General features: G+C 26.3%; 1 protein-coding gene across 4 annotated transcripts in view; it reads right to left on the reverse strand.

Annotated features, from left to right (window-relative positions):
* Positions 1–25705, reverse strand: part of LOC145831998 (solute carrier family 12 member 9-like) — a 48093-nt gene extending 22388 nt beyond the window's left edge. For 2 of the 4 annotated variants that reach the window (XM_082939354.1, XM_082939357.1), the window contains exons 1-6: positions 25559–25705; positions 25136–25373; positions 23310–23457; positions 14240–14398; positions 6589–6692; positions 4553–4675 (exon numbers count right to left, since the gene is read on the reverse strand). In XM_082939354.1, the coding sequence (XP_082795480.1) occupies positions 4553–4675; positions 6589–6692; positions 14240–14398; positions 23310–23457; positions 25136–25373; positions 25559–25654 (868 nt within the window). In that variant the 5' untranslated portion in view covers positions 25655–25705. Of the gene's footprint in view, positions 1–4236; positions 4354–4552; positions 4676–6588; positions 6693–14239; positions 14399–23309; positions 23458–25135; positions 25374–25558 lie in introns of all 4 variants that reach the window. The other 2 variants (XM_082939355.1, XM_082939356.1) reach the window with 2 other exon arrangements.
* Positions 25706–26075: the final 370 nt, after the last annotated feature.

The following is a 26075-nucleotide window of genomic DNA, read 5'->3' on the forward strand; positions in this document are numbered from 1 at the left end:
AATATTTTCAAGTTAAAAATACATGCCTGATATTTTGAAAAAAATATCAAAACTACACAAGTTTTGCAAAAAAAAAAACTCAAAAAACCTGAGTTTTTTAAAAACACGTTAAAGTTTAAAACAAGCCTGAATTATACTAAACTTTTCTTTTAATCTTAACTAGCCTAGGTTAAGCTGATGCTCAACCATGATATAAAATATTCTTTGTTACTATCGCTCTTTATTTTTTTAAGCAAACAATGCTAATATGTTAAAATTATTAATTTTTTGAAATAGTTTTTGAAGTTTCTGTAAATGTCTGAAATCCTTATTATTGAAAGAAATTGCACATGGGGCCATTTTGTTTATTACAAATGGATCTTATTTTGTAGAGTTTCATCTGAGTTATCGGATATTTTTAATGGCTTAAAAAAAATTCAAAGTAACTTTTGAGATATAAGCTATCAAAGTCGCTGAGCTCAATAGGTTTTATGAAAGGCGAAAACTATAAACGTAAAAAATCTTTTTCATTAAAAATTTATCTTTCCTTTCATTTTTTAACCAGTTTTCTTCAAACTATTACAGTAAATCCGTTACTACTATTTAAAACTGTTCAATGCAGGTTTTTTTTAATATAAATAATCATACAATGGTTACTAAAATCTACAAATTTATTGCATACTAGTTTATTCAAAACGCTTTCAGACAAAAGTCCGTCTTCAGTGAACTTATGATAAACTAATAGATCTGAAACACATTCATGTAACTAAGTAAATAACAGTGAAAAAATATATTATGACGTAGTAATTCAAAACTGTGTATAAAACCAAATTTGTAAATGCTAGAAGATTTTTTTAAATTATAATGATATTTTTGTATGTAAAAGTAAATTTATATATAATTAATACAAAAACAAACACTTTCCGATAAAAACCTGAAATTGAAAACTATTTTAGTAAAGAACTGTTTGATGTTAGTTATTGTTAATAAATAATTACTGTTATCGATGATATAAAGATAAAAACATTTTACAACAACCAATTTTTTCTTAAGATAGTTTTACTAAGAATAGTTTTTGTTTCAGAAAAGTTTTTAATCGTTTGTTTATTTGATAAAATGTTAACTTTAAAAACAATATTTTAGAGATATAATGTGTTGTTAAAACAAATTAATTTAACTCTTTATTTATTTTTTAACTTAGGTTTTGTTTCGAAAAGTTATTTTTATTCATCGATAATACTATTTCTCTAAGATAAGAAGTTCGTAAGATACAGTTTCTTATCAATATAGATTTTTATAATTACTTTAAGTATTGTTTGGGAAAAGTGTTTATCTTTGTTTTATCAATAACAGTAACTATTTATTAACAATAATTTAAATCAAATAGTTCCTTACTAAGATAGTTTTTTATTTAAGATTTATATCGAAAAAGTGATTGTTTTTATATTCATTTCATTTTGATATTCTTTTACATACAAAAATATCAGTACAATAAAAAAAAATTCTAGCATTTACAAGTTTGGTTTTATACACAGTTTTAAATAACTATGTCATAATATATTTTTTCACTATTATTTACTTAGTTGCATGAATGTGTTTCAGATCTATTAGTTTATCATAAGTTCACTGAAGACGGACTTTTGTCTGAAAGCGTTATGAACTAAACTAGTACGCAATATATTCGTAGATTTTTCTAACCATCGTTTGATTTTTTTTAACTACTAATGCAGAAGAAAAACCACAAGTAAAAAATTGACTGTGTCCTGTATGCATGGTTGCCAATGATCAAGCTGAGAAAAATTTCCTGACTTTTCCTGACTTTTTACCAAAATTTCCTGACTTTTCTGTGTCAAACTCTTAAACTAAACTTATTCTAAAATACATAATCTAACACTTGAAACTATATAAAGCTTTCAATCTAATTTTAATTCATGTTAAAAACAACAGTTTTTTGCTGAATTCTAACATCAAACTTCCAGTACATCTATTAAACCATCTGTGTATGATTGATGTTTGTAATAAACAGCTCTATCAGCAAAATACTTGTATTACTCCCTTATAAACACAGCTTGTCTGAAAAAAGACACAATTTTTCAGCACTTCCTAGCATAAATGTATCTATATAAACAAACAAAATATAAGGAACTTTTACAATTAAAACCTTGAATTAATAACGAACTTTCACAACTAAAATCTTAAAACAATTACAAATTTTTACAGGTGAAACCTTAAAACAATAAAGAACACACTTTTTTAGAACTTCCTAGCATAAATGTATCTAAATAAACAAAACGACACATAAGGAACATTTACAACTAAAAGTTTAAATCAATAAGGAACTTTCACAACTCAATCCTTAAAACAATAACAAAATTTTACAGTTAAAACATTAAAACAATAAAGAACTTAATCAAATACTGTTTTTTTAAATGTATGTACTAAAATTTTTTTTCTCCGTTTTTTATTAGCACTTCAACCTCTTTATCTAATGAGGGTATGGTTTGATAACTTTGGTTCTAAAACTATGCTAAATTATTTTTTGTGTATATATCACAGTTTCACTATGGAAGTGTCCTTGCTAGAGATCATCAATACTAAAGAGTTTAAAAAATCTGCTAGTTCAAGTAGGGTACTTGTTCAATGTGTTAATAGAAAATTTTTGCAGTTTTGTAAAGGATATTTTACTAATTTATACTAGATGAAGGCTTTGGAAATAAAATATTTTTGTAAATTTATAGAAAATTTTGGAATTTTTTTCTAACTGTAAAGGACTTCTATTTAATTTTTACCGTTTGAAGGCTTTGGAAAACAAGGAATTTTGTAAATTTAAACTTACAAATTTGTCTTTTTTTTAATTTTATAAAATTTCCTGACTTTTCCTGACTTTTTTCAAAACCCTCCATTTTTTCCTGACTTTTGTCAATTTTTTGAATTTTTCCTGACTTTTCCTGATTTCCTGACTTTTCCTGACCGAGTAGCAACCCTGTGTATGGTTTGATAATTTTATATAAACCTTGTCAACTTTGAAATACAAAAATTTAAAAAAAAACACAAGTTTTTTGTATTGGAAACTTTTTACAAGAACATATTTAAAAAATTAATTAAAATTCTAATATACTATAAAAACTTACTTATAGTTTATACTTTTAGCTTTAATATAGGAACCAATATTAAATTTTGGTTAAAAAATATACTACATATATTGGACCCCCTATCTCTATGCCTTTAAAAAAATGAATAATATAAAGATAATGTAAATCTAGATGAAATGTTGATTTTAAATTATTGAAAAAATAAATAGAAAAAACTGAAATATTACAGTATAAATTAAAAGTTATAACCTCTTTGCAAAAATACTTGTAACTTATAAAAACTCTATAAAAAAAATAATGAACAAAAATTTAAAACCAAGACACAACTTCAAATTTATTTTTGATAAATTTTATATTGTTACTTTATAAAAAATCCTTAAATTTTTTAATTAAATGTGATTTAAGAACATAACTAGTCGATAGGGTATCTTCATTTCTTGTTTGTATGTTTATGCCATGCAGCTATTTATAAAACTAAAAGTAAACCGAAGTTATAATTCAAATTGTCATATAAAATTAGTAGTTAAAGGTCTTAGAAAAAACTAAGCAAACTTTTTAGTTACTAATATTAAATATCTAGTCATAAGTATTAAATGTTATATAAAAATTATTGATTTACTACTTATTACTACTTAAAATTTATGTGTATGTATTTAGATTACCTCAAGCTAATCGTTTGTTGCTAAAGTTCTTAGTGAAGCAAAATTGCTGTAATATACAATAAAAACAATTTGCCCAGTAATTTCCTTTATTTAAATGACATACGTTTTTTCATGTTAAACGAGTTAAGAAAGTTCCACGGACTTATAAATAGCCAAAAAGTTACTTTTTGGACTTAGATAACTTTCTTGAACTTAACTTGTTAAATACAATGAAACATATTTCAGTTCAACCAAGAAAATTACTGTGCAAATTGTTTTTATTATATATTACAGCAATTTTGCTTCACTAAGAACTTTATCAACAAACGATTAGCTTGAGGTAATTTAAATACATAATGCGCTTTTAATGAAAACTTAATTTTATTAGTTGGATTTAGGTGAACATCTCAAAACAATACATTATGCTATTGATATTTCATTAAGTTTTTGAACAAAACTAAAAAGTGTAGCCTATTTCAATTATTTTTTATATAAGTTATAAAACTAAAATTTTGCTTATATACCTGACATATTAGCACCAGCCATTATACCTGTGCAACCATTAAAGAGTACAGCAAAAACAGTGATGAAGGTTTGCGAAATAGGCAAAGGCGTTGTTGTGTAGTCTTCAGTCCAAAAGTCTTTATTTAGCGTAGTATTAAATTTGAATAAGCTTTACAATACTTACAAATTGAAGAGACTGCTGTATTTACGTGGTGGATGACAGATTTTAAAAAAAAGAAGCTTTAAATGACTGCTAGCTACATGCAATGAATTAAAACTTCAGTAAGCATACGTTTTTAAGAGGTTTTAAAAGAATATAATTTTCTATAAGCTAACCCTTACGATGGCTTTCCCCAACTAGAGTGCAAACTACCAATAGGCCATGCTTGCTAGTAAAAAAAAGAGAAAAAACCTGTAAAAATCCCTTTGGTTCTCCCTTTACCCAAATTTGAAAATCTTCTGTATAATTTGTCAAATATATTTAATTGTTATTTATTTAACCTTTATTTTGAACGAATATAAATGAAACAAAGAAAAAATCATACTCAAACTAATTAAAAAATTAAAATAAACTCTTAAATTAGTGAAAAAAATTATTAAAAAAACTAGCGTTTAGAACTTATATTTTACACTGTGAGTTTTATATGTTTTAAAATGTTTACTCAAAATATCATTTACATTTTAAATATATCAAAGAAACTAGTCAATATCATCCTTTTTTTAATTTTTAACAAAGCGTTTTGGTATAAAACTATTATCCTTATCAAGTAATATACAAAACTAGAAAATAAAAATAAAAACAAAGGCCTAAGTTAATTACCTAAGTAACATCAAAGTATTGGTAAAGCAACTTTATTAACAATTTACTAATTGGCACATTTTTAATTAATTTTGTTTACTACAACAAAGTAAAAGTTTTGTATTTCTTTAAATTTTAATTGGATACGTTATAATACCTAAAACTTACTTTTTTTAACTTTTAACTCAATATATAATTTTAAATTCATGTTATAATTTGATAATGAAATATCGAAAACGTTTGTTTCAAATAAAAATTGAAAAAAAGAGTAATTTATGCATATATTTTATGTTGCAAATGGTGTCTTAAAATTTACAAAATCCTTCCTATATTAGTACACATTTTCAGAATTCGTTTTCTAAAAACAATATTCAACAAATATACAATAACAGTTTTTAATGGATTTTAGAACTTGAAGACAAGTACTTTTATTTCAAGCTTGCTATTTTGTAAATTTTATTTCGTTTACAAACTTTCTAAGCTTTAGTTTGGCTATAAAACGTTAATCATATATATTAGTCACTGAATATAGTACTTTTGTACGTCATATTCTCTTTTAAAACAAGGTCGAACTTGGTTATTAGCAGGCTATAACTAGTAAGGGGCAAAAACCTAATGGATAGTTAAATAGTAAATTTGGCGATATCTTAAAAAGATGGGTAGGTGTTAAATATACATGAAGGGACACTTTGCACGGCAGTACTTTTGCACGATATTATTTTCTATTAATTATTTTTTCTTTCTTTTTTTGCTCAAACTGTTATCCATAACCCTTAACCTTGATGGGTAACTTTTTTTTTAATAATATTATTTTATAAATTAATTTTTTTCTGCTTTGTTTTTTCTTTTTTTATAATTACCACTGTTACCCCTAACCTTTACCCTTGGTCGGCATTTTTTTTTTCATATTTTTTTTTAAATACTTTTTTAATTTTTAAACCCATAACCCTTAACGTTGATGGGTAACTTTTTTTTCTTTTTAGTAATATTATTTTAAAAATTAAATTATTTTCTCCATTTTTTTCCTTTTTTTTAATAATTATCACTGTTACTCCTAACCTTTACCCTTGGTCGGCATTTTTTTTTTAATACTTTTTTAACTTTTTTTTGTTTTAACTTTTTTTATTATTATTACTTTCAAGTAAAAATGACCCCTCGTGCAAAAGTGTCCCTTCGTGAAAAAGTGTCTTCATGCAAAATTGACTCTTTGTGCATATTTGACCCGTCCCCTAAAAAGATAGTATTTTTTAATTTCTGTCAAGTTAGCGATTATGAAAATGAGTTTATGATACCTAATTATAAACTTATTTAAATCACCTAAAAGTATAATGACATAAGTTTAAAATGTAATTTATTGTTATGAAAGTTGACAGATTTTATCGAGCTATTTGACCGACTACTTGATCAAAAATAAATCCGTATAAAACTGCTCATAAAAGTATAACTTGTTAAGCCTTATTTTATTCCCTTATAAACATAAAATTTACTAACTAATTTTGCAACCACTTTTATTTATTTCCAAATGGAGTATAAAAAACAGCAGTCTCTGATTTGTATTTAATAAATAACTTACCTTGAAGATTACTATTCCATGTTGACTTATTAAATCCGGTATATTTTACAATTACTGTTGAATTGTCTTGACAAGTAGCATTTAAAGGCTTGGTCACAAAAAAGCTGTTAAAAAATTTCTTTCTAATATATGATACAAAATATAAAGATTATTAAGAACTAGAATAGTAGAAAAACATATCCTAATACAGATTTATACAAAGCGTTAAAAATATATCTGATAGAATGTATCTGTTGCATTAATTATAGTGAAGTAATAAAGTTTTTAATGATTTAAGACCATATAGGGATCTTTCCAAAATTCTACTGCTTTTTTTAGCCAATCAGAGATCCAATACTTATCTTATAATTGATCTTTTTAAGTTTTTTAAATATATAATACCAGGGTTACCACTGGTTTTTGAGAAATTTCTTCCAGGTTTTCTGAATTTCTTTCAAGTTTTGGGAAGTATACGTTTTTGGTCTGTTTTTAATTTAAAGTTAAGTTTAAGGTAAAAAACCATGTTAATCTCTATAAGAACATTAAAAAGATACTGTAAAGTTATTTTTCATGTTTATGACAATTAAAAAAAATGATAACAACTTATTTTTTATTTTTATGATAGATTTTTTATGTAAAATAAAAATTTTACTACTTTACATGTAAATAAAGATGTGCAAATTAAGTATCTTATTTACAGCCAGGTTTCGGTAGCAAAAAATTGCGACCTATTCAAGTAAAATAAATAGTAAACTGCACATAACAATGTTGTTTATTTATGATGTTATTTATAAACTCATTCATGCAAGAAATCTAAACAAAAAACAAAAATGTTAAATGTTCGAAAAATCAAGCTTATCAGAGTATAACTAGGTAAAATTAATAATAATTTCAAAACGAATTGAATCTAATCAATATGAGTCAATAAATAAACTCAATTAAGAGCTTTTTTAAAATAAGTTTTAACGTATTTATACTTAGAAATTTATCTAAATGGAATTAAAAACTATTTAAAATTGGAATTTTAAGTCAAATATTTAAAATTGGAATATATCAACAAAACATTAACAAAACTCTAAGTCACTGAAAATTTAAAAATCTAATTTGTATTAAGTTAATGTAACAGTCAAAATTTAAATGAATTTAAGAGCTATCTAAAATAAATTCTAAAAACCTATACAAATTGAATTAAGATTTATCTAAAAAATTTAATTCAAACCAAATATCAACAAAACTCAATAAAAAAGTCAAAAACCTATTTTGTACTAGTATTATAATCTGATTTAAGTTTTATCTGTTTTCCAGTTTATTAATAAAAATTTGTTTCTGTGTCTGCATGAGTTCATTAATTCCGTTCTTTTGTTTATGCAATTTATATCAGATTCAAGTACTAATAAAGCTCATTTAAGCACAACCTGCATGTTATAGTTCCTGGTTTGGACTTTTTTTTCCCTTTTTAGTACTTTTCCAAGTTAATTTGTAGTTCTGTTTTCATTTTTTTGTTTGTGTGTTAGTTTTGAAAGTTCAGTTGCTTGTTTGTAGTGGAGGAAGTTTTTGTCGTTTGGTTTGCTATTAATTGTGGTATTGTGTTTTGCTATACGTTTTTTTTAGCTGATTGGCACTTAGTCCAATGTATATTTTTGATGAATTGTCTGTTTTTATTGTTGCCAGGTAAATTACATTTTCTGTCCTATATTCTCCTCCTTCCAGGGGGGGGGCATGTTTGTTTCTTTCTGCAGTTACATGATTAATCTTTGTTTATTATATTGTTGTTTATTAGTTTTTTGTTGTGGCTTTTTATCATTGTTTCAATGTTTGTCATGCAGCTGTAGCTTAATTTTATATGGTTTTTGTTTACATACTTTTTTAACTTATTTTTTTCTCCAAAAGTGTTTGTTTATTATTTTTAGAAACTTTTACCTATGTTTGTTTTTACAGATTTGAAATACGGGGGATTGAAGCATATATTTTTTTTTCTATTTCTTTTTTTATTTTTGCATTCTTCCGTATAGTTAACTTTATTGTTGTATCCGTTTATCTTTAAAGCATTATTATAGTATTTTTTAAGTTGTTGAACAGGTTTTTGTTACTTGAATTTTTAAGAGTCTTGTCTCTATCATTTTTGAGATTTGTTTAAATATGGTTGGTGGGTGGTTTGATTTTTAATTTATATAATTTATTTTGTTGTTGTCTTTTCTTAATGGGTAGAATGTATGATTCAGTAGATTAAAATTTAGATCTAAGTAGTGAATCTTCCAAGAAAGGTTTTCTATAATTAAATTTATTCCTATGTTTTAAGTAAACTTGTGCATTTTTTTATTAATTTTTTTATTTCTACATTGCTTAATATCTTTTCTAAAGCTATTAGTCCGTCATCTTTATATAATCCTATTATAAATTGTGGCAATATATTTTTAGTCCCTGTAAAATGTATAGCCTACTTTACATGTGAAAACTGTTTAAAATTCCAAGTTGTTCAGTGATTTTTGTTCAAAATTCCAGTTTTTTTTTCGAAATTTCTCAAGTTTCAGGCTTTTCCGTGATTACAGGTTTTGTGGCAACCCTGTTATGTGTTCATTATTTAAATCAACTATTTACATTGTACTTTTAAATGTACAAAGCAGTTTTTACAATACCGTCTTGAAGCTCCAACATTTCGATACAATATTTTAATTTATAACTTATTTAAATAAATATTTTATTTGACACATAATTAAAAAATCTCAAACATACTTTAATGTTAGTATTGATTTAAAATAAATAAATAAACGTTTACTATAATTTAATTACAAATTTAAAAAGAGCTTACCAATAAAATTCCTTCGATATTTACCTTTTTAAATTTTAACTAAAAAAGTGTTAATAAATTTAGAGTTGGCTTTGACTTGCTCACAAAACGAAAATAGCTGAAATGGTTTTGGTTATCCATAATAAACAATGAACTACTCCACACGACTAACAACAACAGCATCCGAGACATCACATGATGATGTTGGCCATGTGGTGAAGTTCATTGTTTATTACCAATAGCAAAAAAAATTCATCTTTGTTGATGATGGCCGAAACAATAAGCTGACGATGTCTTAGTTAAAAGTTGAGCTGTGAACAATTTGGCTGCGTCAATTTTTCGGACTTTACCTTTACCCACATCGGTGTTAATGTACTTATGCCCGCTTATTCAGATCACAGAAGTGGTTCTCGCGACTATACATGCCTAAGGAGTCCTAATTAGTGATCTAGCAGATATGTATTTTTCTAAATTATTTTAAGCATTAGCATTTTAGAAGGGAGCAATCTTAAAAATAATATATAAAAAAAAACTATAATACCACTAATTACTTAAGATATCATTTCAGGCTACCTAAACTTGAATTTTGTACCTTGTATGATGTAAACAAAAAAGATACAAAATGTTAAAATACTTTAAAAAACAAAGTTTAATTAATTATTTTGTGATGGGCTTAAATTATACTTATAAATTCAAAAGTTTGAATTAATATATGAAAATTTAAACTCTTTAGCAACTTTTTAGATATAGTAAGTAAATTAGAATATAACATTTACTAATATCCAATTTTATAAAAGAGTTGATCATGCTAATTCGATCATCAGACCACAAGCTTCAGTAGACTGAAACCGGTCTCAACAAGACCGTAACTTGTGGTCTGATGATCGAATTAGCATGATCAACTCTTTTGTTAAACTTGAACTAGTCTCACGGCAAACGAAAGTCTCTGCAGACTTTCGCCGATGTTTTTTGTTGAGTTTACTAATACCCACGCAATTAAGCTAAAAGGAAACCTATTCTAGATCTATAAATTTATTCTAGATGTGCTGAAGAAATAAAAGTTTTACGCGAGTCTTTGGAAGCAATTAATTTTGCTTGTGCTCGAACAAGTTACCAACTTTAGAAAAGAACCTTTCAGAATAAATAGAAGATGGAGGTACCGAAAGATAACTCCTTGCAAACCTGAAAAGATGTGTGTATCTTTTCTTGTTCAATTCCTATCAAGATAAACTTCAGCTTCTTTAGTTAAAATAAATTTTCTTTGGCAAAAAAAAACTATATGTTTTGTCTCAATCTCTTGATCAACTGAATCTTGTTGTTCGCTTTCGTGTGTGACTGTACTTTTTTGTGTTTCAAACGTAGAGTAGAACGATAAAAATTATTTAGAACATCATTTGTAAATAGTTTAGTTATAGGATTATTAGGTGGTACTTGGTAGGTACTAGGTGATATTTAAAAATGATTACTTTGACCATTCTCACGACAACTATGCTTTTTTACTTATAATTTCAACAGTCTTTCAACCTCCTGTATGAGATTAGGAGGGAAAAAGTAAAGGCGATACCGTTAATCAACAGCTGTTTGACTAACAACAAGCTGTTATTTATAGTACACAGCCTTCTTTCGAAAGCTTCTTCTAAGTTTTCTGCCAAAGTTGCTAAGGTTGTAAAACCACTTTGCCCTGGTGGACTATTCGCTTTAACTTTTTTTTTAATTCAGTATTTTTCCATGCGGAAATACACTTGACAGCAATGCGTTGTTTTTACCAGGGTTGCAACTCTTTGAGTCAAAAAATCTTCCCTGAATGACCGGAAACTTCCCAAAGTAACCTTAAACTTCCCTGAGTTTCCTTGAGTTTTTTTTCAAATCCTTAAAAGTTTTATTATTTATTAAAAAATTACTATTTTAATTCTAATAATATTGAAGAACTAGCCGCAAGGCTAAATAATTTCTAAATAAGCACTTAAAAAAAATAAAATTAACTTTTTTGAACAAAATATTTGAACTGAATTAACTAAATCCTATTCTAGATCTAAAAAAAAAATTCTCTGAGACTTTTTAAAAAATCTTAAACTTTCCCTGAATTAAAAAAAAAAAACAAAAACTGCCCTGAGTTTCCCTGAGATTTTTTATAACTTTAAAATTCTTTAAGTTTCCCTGAATTCCCTGAGTGTGTAGCAACCCTGTTCTACTACACTGCTGCTTAACTATGTAAAAAGGTACCAAGTAGCACAATAATGTAGCTAACAAGTTGTCATTCTTCAGCTGAAACAATATACAGGGTTCGTGCGCGAAATTTTTTCATTTAGCCTGACTGAGACCAATTTAGCCTGACATTTTTTAAAAATGAGGAAAATCCCCTTTAAAAGTCACTTTATGTATTGGGTGATCTTGATTAGTACTATTGTAGTCTCCGACTTCAACCAACTTGAATTCAAAAATGTTTTGAGCTTTAAAAATCTGCAAAAAGCAACTCATAACTTAGTTACAACTCAATAAAACAAGACTAAACTAGGAAAAGGGTGATTGACCCCCTATGCCCTTAACATAACAAATTCAGTGATAAGTATTAAATAAGTGTTATATCTGATCTATTACTAGTGCAAAATTTAATATATATTGCTATACACAATTGTTCAATTTAATTAAGCACTATGTAAAAATATTATAACCAGAAGATTTATAATTAAACAACGTGCATTGTCGTGTTTTATTAAAATTAAAATGAAACCCTTACACAAGTATTAAAGTAAGTAAAAAATGTTTACTATAGTATTTTGACTAGTACTTAAAATTGATACATAATTATAAATCTTATAACTCTAAATAAATAAAGTAATTGTTGATATGATATCATATCAGATTTAAAAAGCTTACACTTAAATTAAAAAAAAAACCTTTAATATTCTTGTATTCTTAATTATTTGTTCTTGTACAGAAAAATGAATTGTACCTAAAATTTGTACTCCCGAAAAACTTAGTATTTATATCTTAAAGCTAAGTTTTAGTGTTGTGAATATCTCTAACAACTTAAAACAAACAGTAAAATATATGAATAAACTGCTAAGAGTTTTAATCTAAAAAGTATTTAGTATAAAGCCTTTAAATTGGAAATTAAAACAGTTCAACCAACTAAGCTCTGAAAAACATAGCTGATGTAAACAAATTCAAACAAACAGCTAAGTTGTTGAACGAGACTGTAATGTTTAAACTGTATTTTTTTATGAACTTTCATAATCATGACGTATATAATCTACTCAAAACAAAATAATGAAGATTCTAATTTTTTTTTAGAGATTCAACAAAAGGTTTTAAGCATTTATTTTTACAAATACGGACTGATTTGTCTTTAATAACTAAATCTTTATTTAGAAATAAATTCACATCTCAATCTGGTCTTAAAAAGATTTCATTTTTTTCTATCAAAAATTTTCAAGCATTTGAACTGAGAAAAACTGAGATTCTCAAATTTTTAAATAAAAAAACTGATTTAGCCTGACGTTTTTCAACTTTTTTCAAAAAAACTGATTTAGCCTGACTTAGACTGATTTAGCCTGACGCGCACGAACCCTGAATATAGTTGGAATTAAACTCATTTTAAATCACGTAATACTGGACACGTTCTTTTAATTTTTCTAGCTTTTTCAAAGCCAAAATTTTTAGGCCGAATTCAATTTTTTTATTATATACTTAAATGTAAAAAAAATTATTCTCTTTTTATTTTAGGAAAATCTGTAATTACAAAACTTTAAAACAAAACTCCATAACTCTGAATTTCAGCAACATTATAAATACTATCCGTTCTTTTTTTATTTGCACAGATCTTTGAAACACAATTTCATTTCATATATACATTTTTCTTAGAAATAATATAACTAATTCTGAAACTGTTTAAAACAACATTATTATTTGATTTGTTAGAAATTTAAAAGGCGCTAAAGAGCAGTGAAATTTATATATAAAGAATTCTAGGCAAAAACACAATAATCTAAGTATAAAACTGTAAAGACAGCAGAAAGCAAAGTTTTTCCAATTCACTGGATCCAGATCCGGTCAAATCTTAGCTAGGATCCGTTAGGACCCGGATTTAAGCAAAAAACAGCCGGATCTGGTAGATATCCTAAAAAGAACGAAACCGGTTGTGGGTTGTTTCAGATGCTGTTGTGGTTAGTCGAGTAGTGAAGTTTATTGTTTATTAAAACAAAAGTGGAAAATAAATACAGAAACTAGTGATCTACCGGATCCAACCATCCGAATGCGGCTGTATCCTAATTTGAAAAAAATTTACGGATCTAACCGGATATTAAAAACATAGTCTTTTAATAAAATAACATATAATTTTATCTCAAAAATAACTAAGCTTCGTAATTTACAGTGATTTTCAAATGTTGGCTAACAGACTAATAATGATTACGTCACATCATCAATTTTTCTTTTTAATTTCGATAATAATAAACGCAGCTCTGTGGACCAACTAAAGCTTTATATTTTAGGTGTCGAACAACTGTAATGTAAAATTTTGTATTTTCTTTCTTAAATAAATATAATTCGGTCTAATTTAAATGCACTGCTCAGTATTGAGCACTGTATAACAGATTTAAAAAACAAAAAATTATCTATAATAGATTTAGATCGTTTAATATCTTTAAATAATATATACCAAACAAGTAACGTTATTAATTAGGAAAGGGGATAAAACTTTTGTATAAATCACTACAATAAACTTTTTTAGTACTTATTGTATCAACCTACTCCATTAAACATTTCTTAGTACTATTTATATGTTAAAATATTTTCCGATGGCTTTACTTCTCAGGATTGTTAATTTATTGCAATCCTAAGTTATCTCTGATATTCTGTACAAATATTATCATTTCTACTAACCTTACAAGCACTGAAAAAATTGAAACCATGACGACAAGAAATATTACAAAAGTAGTTTTTGCATAGATTCCAGCACCAACCAAACATACGACAAGACAAATAAGCAAAATGACGCTGCCATATAAAAACCGCCACCAGTGTTTGTCCGGAAGCACGTCTCTAAACAAAATGGTAAACTTATACATATATCCGACCACTAATGTTCAAGCATAATATAAAAAATTCTAACCTTAATTATTTAAGTTTCAATTTTAATAGAGCTTTAAAACAAATTAACTGTTACATGAAAGTGCTTTTGAACTTAAGACATTTAAATTAAGTGCATAAGACTTTCGTTATTTTAGATTTTATTAAATACTTGAAAATAAAAAACAACTTTTTGTTTTCACTCAGCACTTTTAAAGCTTTATAATTATTTTGTGTTACTGAAGTTTAGTCAGAAATTTAGTTTGCGAATACCAAAATAAAATTTTATTCAACATTTCCATGCAAAAAGGTTCTACAAAAAGAGTTTGATTGTATACATTTATTGTTTATTGGGCATATTTATTTTCGGCAGTTAATTTTATACTAATTGTATTAGTATTGTCTTTTTTGTTTTTGGTTTTATATATGAGGCTTAAAGTATAATAATAAATATATAAATTACGGGAACGGGCCTAAATTGCACAAAGACAAAATTGCATGAGGTTACTAAATTGCACGAGTACACAAAATTGCACGAAGCCAAATTTGCACGAGGGCACTAAATTGCACAAAGACTATTTTGCACCAAGGGTCAATTTTGCACGAGTTACATATTTGCACAAGAGTAAAAAAATACAAAAATTAAAAATAAAACATTAACAGAAAAAAATAATTATAATTTAATATAAAAAAAAATTACTGACCGAGGGTAAGGGTTAAGGGTAACAGTGATAACAAAAAAAAAGTTATTAAAAAAAATTAATCTGTGCAAAATTGTTTACTCGTGCAAAAGTGTCTTCGTGTAAAAGTGACCCTTCGTGCAATCTTATCCCCTTGTGCAAAAGTATCTTTGTGCAATTTTGTCCCCTCGTGCAATTTTGTACACTCGTGGAATTTAGACAGCAACCCATAAATTACAGCACAAAAAGGCATATAATTAACAAAGTGAAAGTAAAATATAACTTAATAAGGGATGCAAATTATCCGCATTTAAAAAAAAAAACAAAAAAAAAAGTTAGCAAATCCAAAGCTCTAAACAAAAAACATAAATTTGTTGTCTTTTTTTTTTGTTTTAAGATAATTTTTTTTAATTTAATTTTTCATTTTTTCAAGCCTGCATAAGTTACAAGTTTTAGTTTTTTTTTTCAGAACTAAAAATAAAACCAAAAATAACAAAATGTGTAAATGTTGTTTAGAAAAACTAGAAATTGGTAAAAAAAAGAATAAGCATTTAACAAAAGAAAGGCAACAACCATGCTTTTATAATGAAAATATGTAATTCCAAAAATATAAAAATTAAAGTAAACTAAGAATAATAAAAGACAACACAAAACAAAAAATAATTTACGTTTCAAAGACAAGATTTGATATTTAAAGTATTTAAATGTTTATATGTTATAAATATAAATTAAAATCTGTTTCCAACAAGTTCTTCAAAATTTATTAAAGATTATTCTAAAAAATTTTTAAACTTTTACTCAAAAACTGAAGGTGGATATAGATTTTAGTGAAATAGTATACAATATTTTTTGCAATTGTATGGGCACTTGAGCAATCACGGTATTTTACACAAAGATATGATAATTTGTTGGTTCTGACTGATCACAAACCGCTGGTTAAATTGTTTGGAGACAGAACACTTGATGAGATTGCAAACCCCCGCCTTTTCCGGTCAAAGCAGAGAAGTCTTTTATGGTGATTCAAGATTCTACATAAACCTGGTAAACTACACCTTGCTCCAGATACAATGTCACGTCATCCAGTGGAAACCATTCATAAAAAAAGATGAAGTTGAGATAAGTGCTTCTGAAATTTTAGCTGGGATACGTTTGCCAGACAGTGAGTGTATCATTGCAAGTAATCAAGTAGGTGACAATTTTCAAGCTGTGACTTTTGACCGAGTTAAAGAAGAAACTTTGAAAGATAAACAAATGAAGCTTATTCATTATGTTCAAGCTAGTTTTCCAGAGACCAAAGACCACCTACCATTAGAATTTCATGAGTTTTGGATAGTTCGCTATTCTTTGTTTATGATGGATGGGGTCATCATGTGTGGTGATCGTAAACAAGAACTTGATCATAATAAGCTTCTATCACCTAGCAGTATATTTCAGGATGATGTGTATAAAATTGTTATTCCTCCATCATTAAGAAAAGAGGTTCCTAGAGTACTGAATTCTGCTCATCAAGAAGACACTGCAATGAACGAGCGAGCAAAATCGATTGTTTATTGGCCGGGAATAACAAATGACATTCAAGGTTGTCGAGAAAATTGCAATAGTTGCAACTTACAAAAGAAAAAGGCTTACAATAACCGTAGATCTTAAACATTTGGCGTAACGCATGGAGTAAAAAGGAAGAAGCTCTTAGGTCTTGTTATGTTAAGTCTCTCAAAAATTTAAACGAGCACACAAGATCGTTGCCACCACTGAATTGTGGTGATCATGTCATGATACAGAATCAAGCAGGTAACTTCCCTAACAAGTGGGGGAAAAGTGGTATAATAGTAGAGCTGAAAGACTATCATCAGTATGTTGTCAAGATTGATGGATCAGGTCGCTTAACTATACGAAATCGCAAGTTTTTAAGAAAATTTAATCCTCCTGTTTGCAAATCTCGAAATAGTATCCCTTATCGTAGAAAAGCAAACATACCAATGCAGAAGTTTGTCTTTTCTGGCAATGATGAGAGAAGAGATTCCAAAGAAAGTTTTGATGGTGTGCGCTCCCAGAAAGGAATACGTTTCAAAGCTGGAGACAACTTTGACAAGATTTGCAAAACAAAACCAGCTACCTTCCTTTCACCTGAGGACTCAAATTGTATGGATGAAAGCCAATCCTCTACAAATCAGAAAAATGGTGTATTGTCTCGTTTGAACCCTAATGATAAATCTAGGGTATCTGAAAAAAATTTTGTTGACAATGGAGTGTTTCCAGAGAACGAATTGCGTCGTTCCGGTCGTGTAAGAACCCAGAGAAGGATTTATGATGCCAAAAGTGGTACATACAAACCTGTTTAAACTGTTGTTTAAATTAATGATTTTGTACAATTGTAACTATGTTAATTATAACATTTTAGTGGTTTCCGTTCTTTTTGAGTGTTGTTTCGTTGATTTTAGCACAAAAAACTGTATTTAAGTTTGCAATTTTTGTAAATGATTTGTTTTGTTAGCCAAACGTGTCGTTTCATCTCCTTTGTAGATAAAATCTGGGGGAGATGTATAAGTATTTACCTAGCTTTCATTATGTTTTCTTGTACAGATTTTATCATTCTTGTAATTAGTTTGTGAATAAACTCAACCAAGAAAGATATATTCATTTATATTTATGTTCCTTGTTAGTTTGCACCTCCCATAAAGAACTGATTCCTCTAACTTTGATCACTTATATATCAGAGGTTACTCATTTCAAAAAGCAGTAAAATGTAACTGGTGCTTAATTAATTATTCAAAAAATATGACTAAATTTCAAAAAGGTGTTTTACCTCCCCCCACTACCTATACTCTTAATTTTAAATTGAAAGTAATGCTTAGGGTTTTAATTTATGTTCAAGTGAAATTTTAATAAAATTTAAATATTTTACAAATTATTTATCTTGAAAAGTCATCTAAATCTCTTCTAAAACTCTAAAATCTTTGCAACAGCACAGAGTTGATACTTGGGCCAGGTAGTAGAAAACAATCAACATCAAGGTGAAATAGGAAAATTTAGACTGAAAAGACATGTAGTATACATTAAAAACTAGTTCTGAGAGTTTTGTTTTAGATTAACTTAAGTCTTTTTGTTACTTTCAAAGAAGTCTCATTGAAAATTTATTTTTGTTTTATTTTTAAAAAAAAATTCAATGATTTTTTTTTAAGTTAAGTTTTTTAGCATAAGTTTGTTTTAATTTTATCAGTTTTGCTGAAAAATTATTACACTGCTGTTTTTAAATAAAGATTTATTTTATTTTCACAGAGTTCAACTGTGCAAAAAAGTCTCCTGTGCAAAAGTAACAACTAGTAATAGTAACAAAAGTGACAAATAGTGCTAAACGGACAGGCAAAAGTGGATACTTGTGTAAAAAGGGCTCTTTGTGCAAAACTTTTTTAAAAAGGATTTGATCCAACGTAGATAGATCTAGTGGGAATTAATAATGTGGGGATTAATACAGGTTTTATTATCGTTGTCTTTATAGTAGAACAAAATTAAAAGCCATGATAAGTTTTAGTTTTCTAAAGTAGCAGATATATAATGTTATAAATAAAACCCTATAGAAAACTATTTTTGTAGAGAATACCAATTATTCTGGCTATTCATGATAAATTTAATTTTAATACTAAAAGTAACATAGAAACAGTTTTTCTTTGCACAAAGAATATATGTAAAAGAGCATAAGAGCAAACTTGTTGTTATCATTTATACTTAACTGAATACTAGGTAGTTTTGTTTTACTGTTTTCATTTTTCTAGTTTAAGCTTAAAAAGTTAGAATGTTTTCTGATGTAAGTATTAATAACATTTTGTACTAAAATAAAATTTAAAACAATGCTTAAAAAGTTTTTGATGTAAATAAAATTGATCAATTTGCTTAATAACTATTAACACAGCACATTTTTTGTAAAAAAAACTTTAATATATACAAATAGTAAATTTTAATATAAGAGTTAAAAGGTATCTGTGTTGTGCGACGCAATAACCGATTGATTTTTTTGTGCACCAGGTCCAAGGACCAAATTTTTTGAGCGTATTTTTTGTAGTTTAATGAACTATATATATTATACATGCTTTAATTTGAAATGTTTAGAAAGTAATAAATGAGTCTGGATTTTTACAAATTCTTGCAAATTTTTTTATAAACAACTAAAAATACAAACAACAAACTGACTTTATATATCATAAATATTGCTTCCAATTATTCTACTTAGATCTAATAATTCGTTTTTGACTAGTGATCTACGTATCCACAAAATTAAGATCAGGCAGGAACCAGATCCATTTTTAGAATTAGATTCCAGCCAGATCTGAATCTTGTTATTAAATCAAAACATAAATATAACTTAAATTATGAATCAAAAAATGATCATAATAAATATTTTTTAAATTAATTATCCAATAAGTTAAATAATATTGTCTATATTTTTAAAATTCTTTCAAGATATTTTAAAGCAGACTTAGTTTCGGTCAAAGACCTCTTCAGTGCTTATTTAAAAAGTCTAGAAAGATTTATGACAGTCATTGAAAACAGTGCTAAAAAAATGTTTCTTCAAAACTTAAGTCTTAATATTTCCGAAAATTAGATTTATGTACGCTCTTATAAAGTTTTTATGTGACTACTATTACTAACAATCTAAATGTTTTATAAAACCCATGCAAAATTTCAAATTGTTATAGTCACTAAAAACAAATGTTTCTTTGAATTTTCTATAGCTACGTCATAACTCAAATTAGAAAATTTTAAACTTTAAGCTATTGCATTACAAATAAGCATAATTTTACTTTAAAAATGTTTACTTTGAAAACTTTCAAGAAGAAAGAAACCTGTATATAGGTTCTTATTATTGTTCTGTTATATACTTTTTTATTTGCAATTTAAATTTGATACTTAACCCAAAAAAATAAATATATACGGTAAGATACATTTAACCGTAAAATAAAAATTTAATTAGTTTTCTTTATTAAGTTAAAGTTATTTGTTTTTATTCATTTTTCGTTTTAGCACTGTTTTCCATGACTGTCATATACCTTTCAATATTTTTTAAATGAGCACTGAAGAAGTCTTTGACCGAAACTGAGTATGCTTTATAAATATCTTGAAATAATTCAATAAATATAATTTATCCTCTAGAAGTTGAGATCTTTTTATTAGTTTTCAAAAAATCAAAACATATAATAATATTGTCTATTGTTTTTTTTACAGTTTTCATTCTAAACATTGCCTAATGCTTAAGGGCATAGGGGGGTCCGAATTTTTTTTTACTAAAAATAACATTGGATCTTATATAAAAGCTTGAAGTACAAACTACAATTATAATTAAAAAATCTTATTTAACTTTTGAGATGTTGTAATTTTTATAAAAAGTTTCCGATACTAACATATGAACCGCAAATTTTTTGGGGTCAATTTTCTCGGAAAATTAAAAATCACTAAAAATCTATTTTCATTTTTCGAGCTAGAGACCTCAAACTTTCAGTAAACGTTCCTTTTATAGTTTAAAAGAATTTGAATGCTGGAATTTTTATAATATTTAAAAATAAGAACTTTAGATAAAAAAAAGTGTTTTTTTTTTCAAAATTAAAAAAATTCTGCATTCAAAATAAGACCAACTTCTAAAAATCAAGGTGGACCCCTCTATGCCCTTAAAACAATGTGTGTTCTAAAAAACTTTCAAATATATAATTTAATTTATCTATTGGCGCTTATTAATAGAGCTTTTTCTAAACATAACTTAATTATAAAGATACTTTTTTTTTAATTTAAGCGTCCCACCAAAGTCTATGTGAAAAAAACTTGAGCCTGTTATGTACAAACCGCTGCAATATCATATCCACCAATTGGAGAAATTGCCTAACTTTATTATAGAACATTGAAAAGTTTACAAAAACTGATTTAATTAGTCATAAAATCATTAGAATTTAAAACACTAGATTTAAAAACTATTGGTTTGTCATATAAAATAGTAAGCAAAATTACTATAAAATAATCAATCAATATGCGTTTATTGATACATTTATGGTATAGATATGCCAATAAGGAGCAATTAAAGTGTTTACCTTTTTTTTATCAAAAATTTTGTTTTATAGCAATGAAAAAACACAAAAAATGTTAGTAAATCTACAATATATACTTATCACTTAAATTTCTCAAAAGAACTGATACTGTGAATTAGTTTACGCTAGATACAGGGTTCGTGCGCGAATTTATTTTCATTTAGCCTGACTGAGACCAATTTAGCCTGACATTTCAAAAGTAAGGAAAATCCCCTTTATAAGTCATTTTTGGTATTGGGGGGTCTTGAATAGTACTATTGTAGTCTCCGACTTCAACATGCTTTATCAAAAATATTTTGAGCTTTAATAGTCTGCAAAAAGCAACTCATAGCTTAGGTACAACTCAATAAAATAAGACTAAATTGTGAAAAAGGTGATTGACCCCCTATGCCCTTAACATAACAAATTCAGTGATAAGTTTTTAAATAAGTCTTATATCTAATTTATTACTAGTTTAATAGTTTAATATATATTACTAAACACAATTGTTCAATTTAATTAAGCACTAAGAAAAAACATTATAACCAGAAGATTTATAATAAAACAAGTGCATTGTTGTGTTTTATTAAAATTTAAAATGAAACGCTTACACGAATATTAAAATAAGTAAAAAATCTTTATTGTAGTATTTTGACTAGTACTTAAAATTGATACATAATTATAAACCCTAAACTCTAAATAAATACAGTGATTGTTGATGTCGTATCAGATTTAAAAAGCTTACACTTAAATTAATAAAAAACCTGTAATATTTTTTTTTGTAACGAAAAATGAATTGTACCTAAAATTTGTACTCCCACAAAACTTAGTACTTATATATTTAAGCTAAGTTTTAGTGTTGTGAATATCTCTAATAACTTTAAACATACAGTAAAATATATGAATAGACTGCTAAGAGTTTTAATCTAAAAAGTATTTGGTATAAAGCCTTTAATTAGAAATTAAAACAGTTCAACCAACTTAGCTCTGAAATACATAGCTGATGTAAACAAATTCAAACAAACAGCTAAGTTGTTGAACTAAACTTTAATGTTTAAACTGTATTTTTTTACAATTTTTTTATTTTTTTATAATCTACTCAAAACAAAATAATGAAGATTCTTAAATTGTTTTTAAAGATTCAACAAAAGGTGTTAAGCAATTATTTTTACAAATAACTAAATATTTATTTAGAAATAAGTTTACATCTCAACTTGATCTTAAAAAGGTTTCTCAATTATTTAAAAAAAAAAATTCAAGCATTTAAACTGAGGAAAACTGAGATTCTCAAATTTTTAAATAAAAAAAGTGATTTAGCCTGACGTTTTTCAACTTTTTTTAAAAAAACTGATTTAGTCTGATTTCGCCTGACTTAGCCTGACGCGCACGAACCCTGTAGATAATTCATTTGTGTATTTTCTGGTAATGTTTTGTTATTAATTAAGTGTGGTTGTTTCTTCATATAAATACATTTTTTTTCAACAAAAAAATGACTGTTGCCCGCTTATAAAAGTCGAATCCAAATCTATTTGTAGAAAAAATATACCTAAACTAATTATCTACGGATCTATAAAATTAAGATTGGTCCTGAATCTGATCCGGATCTAATTTTAAATCAAACCCATTTGTTATTATTAGGATCCAGCCAGATCTTGAAAGTAAAGAAAAAAGGCCAGATCCAACTGGAGATGGATAGTAGAGAAATAAGACTAAATCCAACTGGATCCAAATAGTGGATCGAATAGAAAACTAGTTTTCAAAATAATCAGAAACTTGCATTGACTTTTTTTTTTTTTTATCAATAATTCTTATATCATAATTTTCAATGATTCTGATAATCTAAAATAAAACAACATTTAAGTGTTGTTATAAAAATGTGTGTCATAAGTCTGGGACTATGGTTCAAAGTAACCTAGTAAAACATTTATAAATCAAATTTTATAATTATTAAGTATAACCTCTAATATAGAAAGCAATACATGCAAAACTCAAATCATTTCATCAAGTGAAAATAAAAAGTTTAAAATTAAATAAAAACGTTTATTAGAATTAATAATGAAGTAAGAGACATTTTTATTTAATTTCAAATAAACCATTCCCTTTCTTAACTATTCTAAACTTTATCATAAACAAAAAAAATTAAAACGAATAACGTACTCAATTAATAGCCCCCCAGATCCAAAGTAGGAGGTTAGGGCTTCTACCATTCCAAACATATACAAAGCAGTAGCAGCAACATTTGCTAAAAAAAACATAAGTCCTATTGCCCCTCCGAACTCAGGACCTAATGACCTACTTATCATATCTGTTGTAAAGATGCATAGGTTTTTGAACTTTTAAAATTTAAACAAATAACTGTATAGCTACAATAAAAGAGTTGAAACTCTTTAGAGCAAAAAAACAGATTTAGTGTAAGGGTAGAGTGTACTTTAGTTTTTATCTTGACAATATGTGGTTCTATGTTTTAATATTGTGTAAACTTGTATTACAGATTGGAATAAATATTTCAGATAATTTTTTACATTTATAGCTATGTGAACTATTACATTAGTTATCCTGTTAATATACATACCACATTACTTAAATTTTAAAGGTAAGTAAACAATGCTAAAAAATTTCACTTTATAAAAGAAACACAATCTATATTATAAAACTAATTTTGCTTTTTAATTTTCAAAAAGTCTTTACTGCAGTTAAAATTGTTATACTTTATGTCACTATGACACCATAGTACACCAAAAGTAATTTAAATGTCTGTAAGGTATGTTTATAGATATAAGCTGTCATTTAAGATATAATTTAAGGAAATATTTAACCAATTTTAGTACTATTAAGTCAAAAAGGCAAAAACACAAGATTTTTCATAGTCAATTTGGTTTTTTGGGTGTAGTTGATGAAAAGTTAAAATCAAACCTTTATTTTTATATTCTTTTAAACACATCTGAATTAACCAATCTATTTTAAATTTAAAACACAATCAAAATATTTTCTGCACTCCATACCCCTACTTAGTGACTTTACTGGCCTTAATTACACAAAACTAGCCTAAATCAATCTAGGTTTTTTAGAAAAGTCAAAAACTTCAAAAATGTACTGTTATCTGAGCCTGAATACTTAATAAATCATAACAGTAATAAGTACATAAAATAAAAAACACAACTTTAAAAATAAATAGATTTTAAAGTCATAAAACTAGTCTGTGATTTAAGAAAAACATTAAAACAAGCATGAGTTTTGAAAATAACCTCAGAAAACTCTAACTAGCTATTGTAAAATGTAAGCTTGAGATTTTCTGAAATTTTAAACTATTCTGAGTTAGCCTGAGTGTGTAAGTCTGCTATAATTTACTTTATACTAATAACTATATATTTTTAAAAGACAATGATTACAAAATTTTACATTTTGTGAAGTTTAAACAAATATATGACAGGGTTGCCTACCTTCGAATCAAAATATTATATTGATAGATCAAAATTATCTGAAGTCAACTTTTTTTTAATCCTTAAAAATAGCAAAAATTTATTTTTTAAATATTTATCAAAATTTTAAAGTCAGTAAAAATTAAGTTTTTGAGGAAAATGGATTGTAATATTATAACGGGAACAACTAAATCTCATTCAAGATATAGCAAACACTAGACTTAGATTTTCAAGAAATGTTAAAACTATTCTGAAATTTTTATAAAAAACCAAACTTAATAGAGTTATCCTGATTATCTTTAGTGTGTGGCAACCCTAATATGATATTAAATTTCATAAAATTAACACGTAGAAAAAATAAAATAATAAGTTCAAATGATTGTTTAATGACAAATTATATTGAAAAATTCAATAATTTTTTAATCTAGGAATTTTTATTTCCGACTAATTTAAAACAAATACATAAAAAAACATTTGTCACCTACTTTTTAAATATTTGTTTTACCTTTCTTTAAGTTATCTAGAGTTATACCTTAAACTTTAATGATAAATTGTATTACTAACAATAAGCTCCTCCCCCTTCAATGGCACCATTTGTAGATATTGCACAAACGGAAAGTACTGTTAGCAGTATGATAGAGTATGCCAAAAATAACATTGCAATACTTTGATACAAACCAGCTTGTCCAACAATAAACCCCATTCTTAAAAACAAAATTACACTAAACATTGACAAACAACATGGCACTACCACTCCAAAAAAAGTAGACAATCTTCTTTTTGAATTGTTTTGATTATACTCCTGTATATAAAATGAAGATTAAATGATACATAATTCAGAAAAGAACAGTTTTTTCATAGAAATATAAAGTTAAAGGGTACACATAATTTTTAACAAAAATACTATATTTTCAAATTGAAAAAATTTTTGATAGATTGAATAAATTACTTAAAAAAATATATATAAATATATAAAAAATAGCTAACTGAATCTCCAGAGATACTATACAGCTTTATTTGACTAGAACTAGAAGGTAAAGATCCATTGATAAGAAGATTTTCATCTGATTGCCTCTTAAGCATATTTTTGGCAAACTATTATTTCAGTCAATTTTTTTTTATTAACTTGATTAAAAAAATATATATGTTATATCTAATAAATTAACCGTTAAATAATTTAACCAATACTGTTATTAAAATTAACTGCTTCTACTGCAAATTTTTCAATCTTAAATAGAAAATCTACTAATTTGGTTTAAACTAAAAAACTTAAACATAAGTCACTCATATTAAAAAGGTTTATTAATTAAGTATTTAAGGTTTATTAATTATTCTTGTATTTTGTGATGTTGTCGCTATCACGTAGGATTCTACTTATACACTATTATGGGCCTGGTGCGCTCTAACTTGTATAGTAGATGCCCCAAGATAACGCTTAAATTATAGTTGACTTAAATAAACTAATATGACTTACTTACTATTTACTAAAGGCTTACTAAATCAG

The sequence above is a fragment of the Thalia democratica genome, chromosome 3 (genome assembly GCF_965202585.1).
Source record: "Thalia democratica chromosome 3, ktThaDemo2.hap1.1, whole genome shotgun sequence".
NCBI lineage: Eukaryota > Metazoa > Chordata > Thaliacea > Salpida > Salpidae > Thalia > Thalia democratica.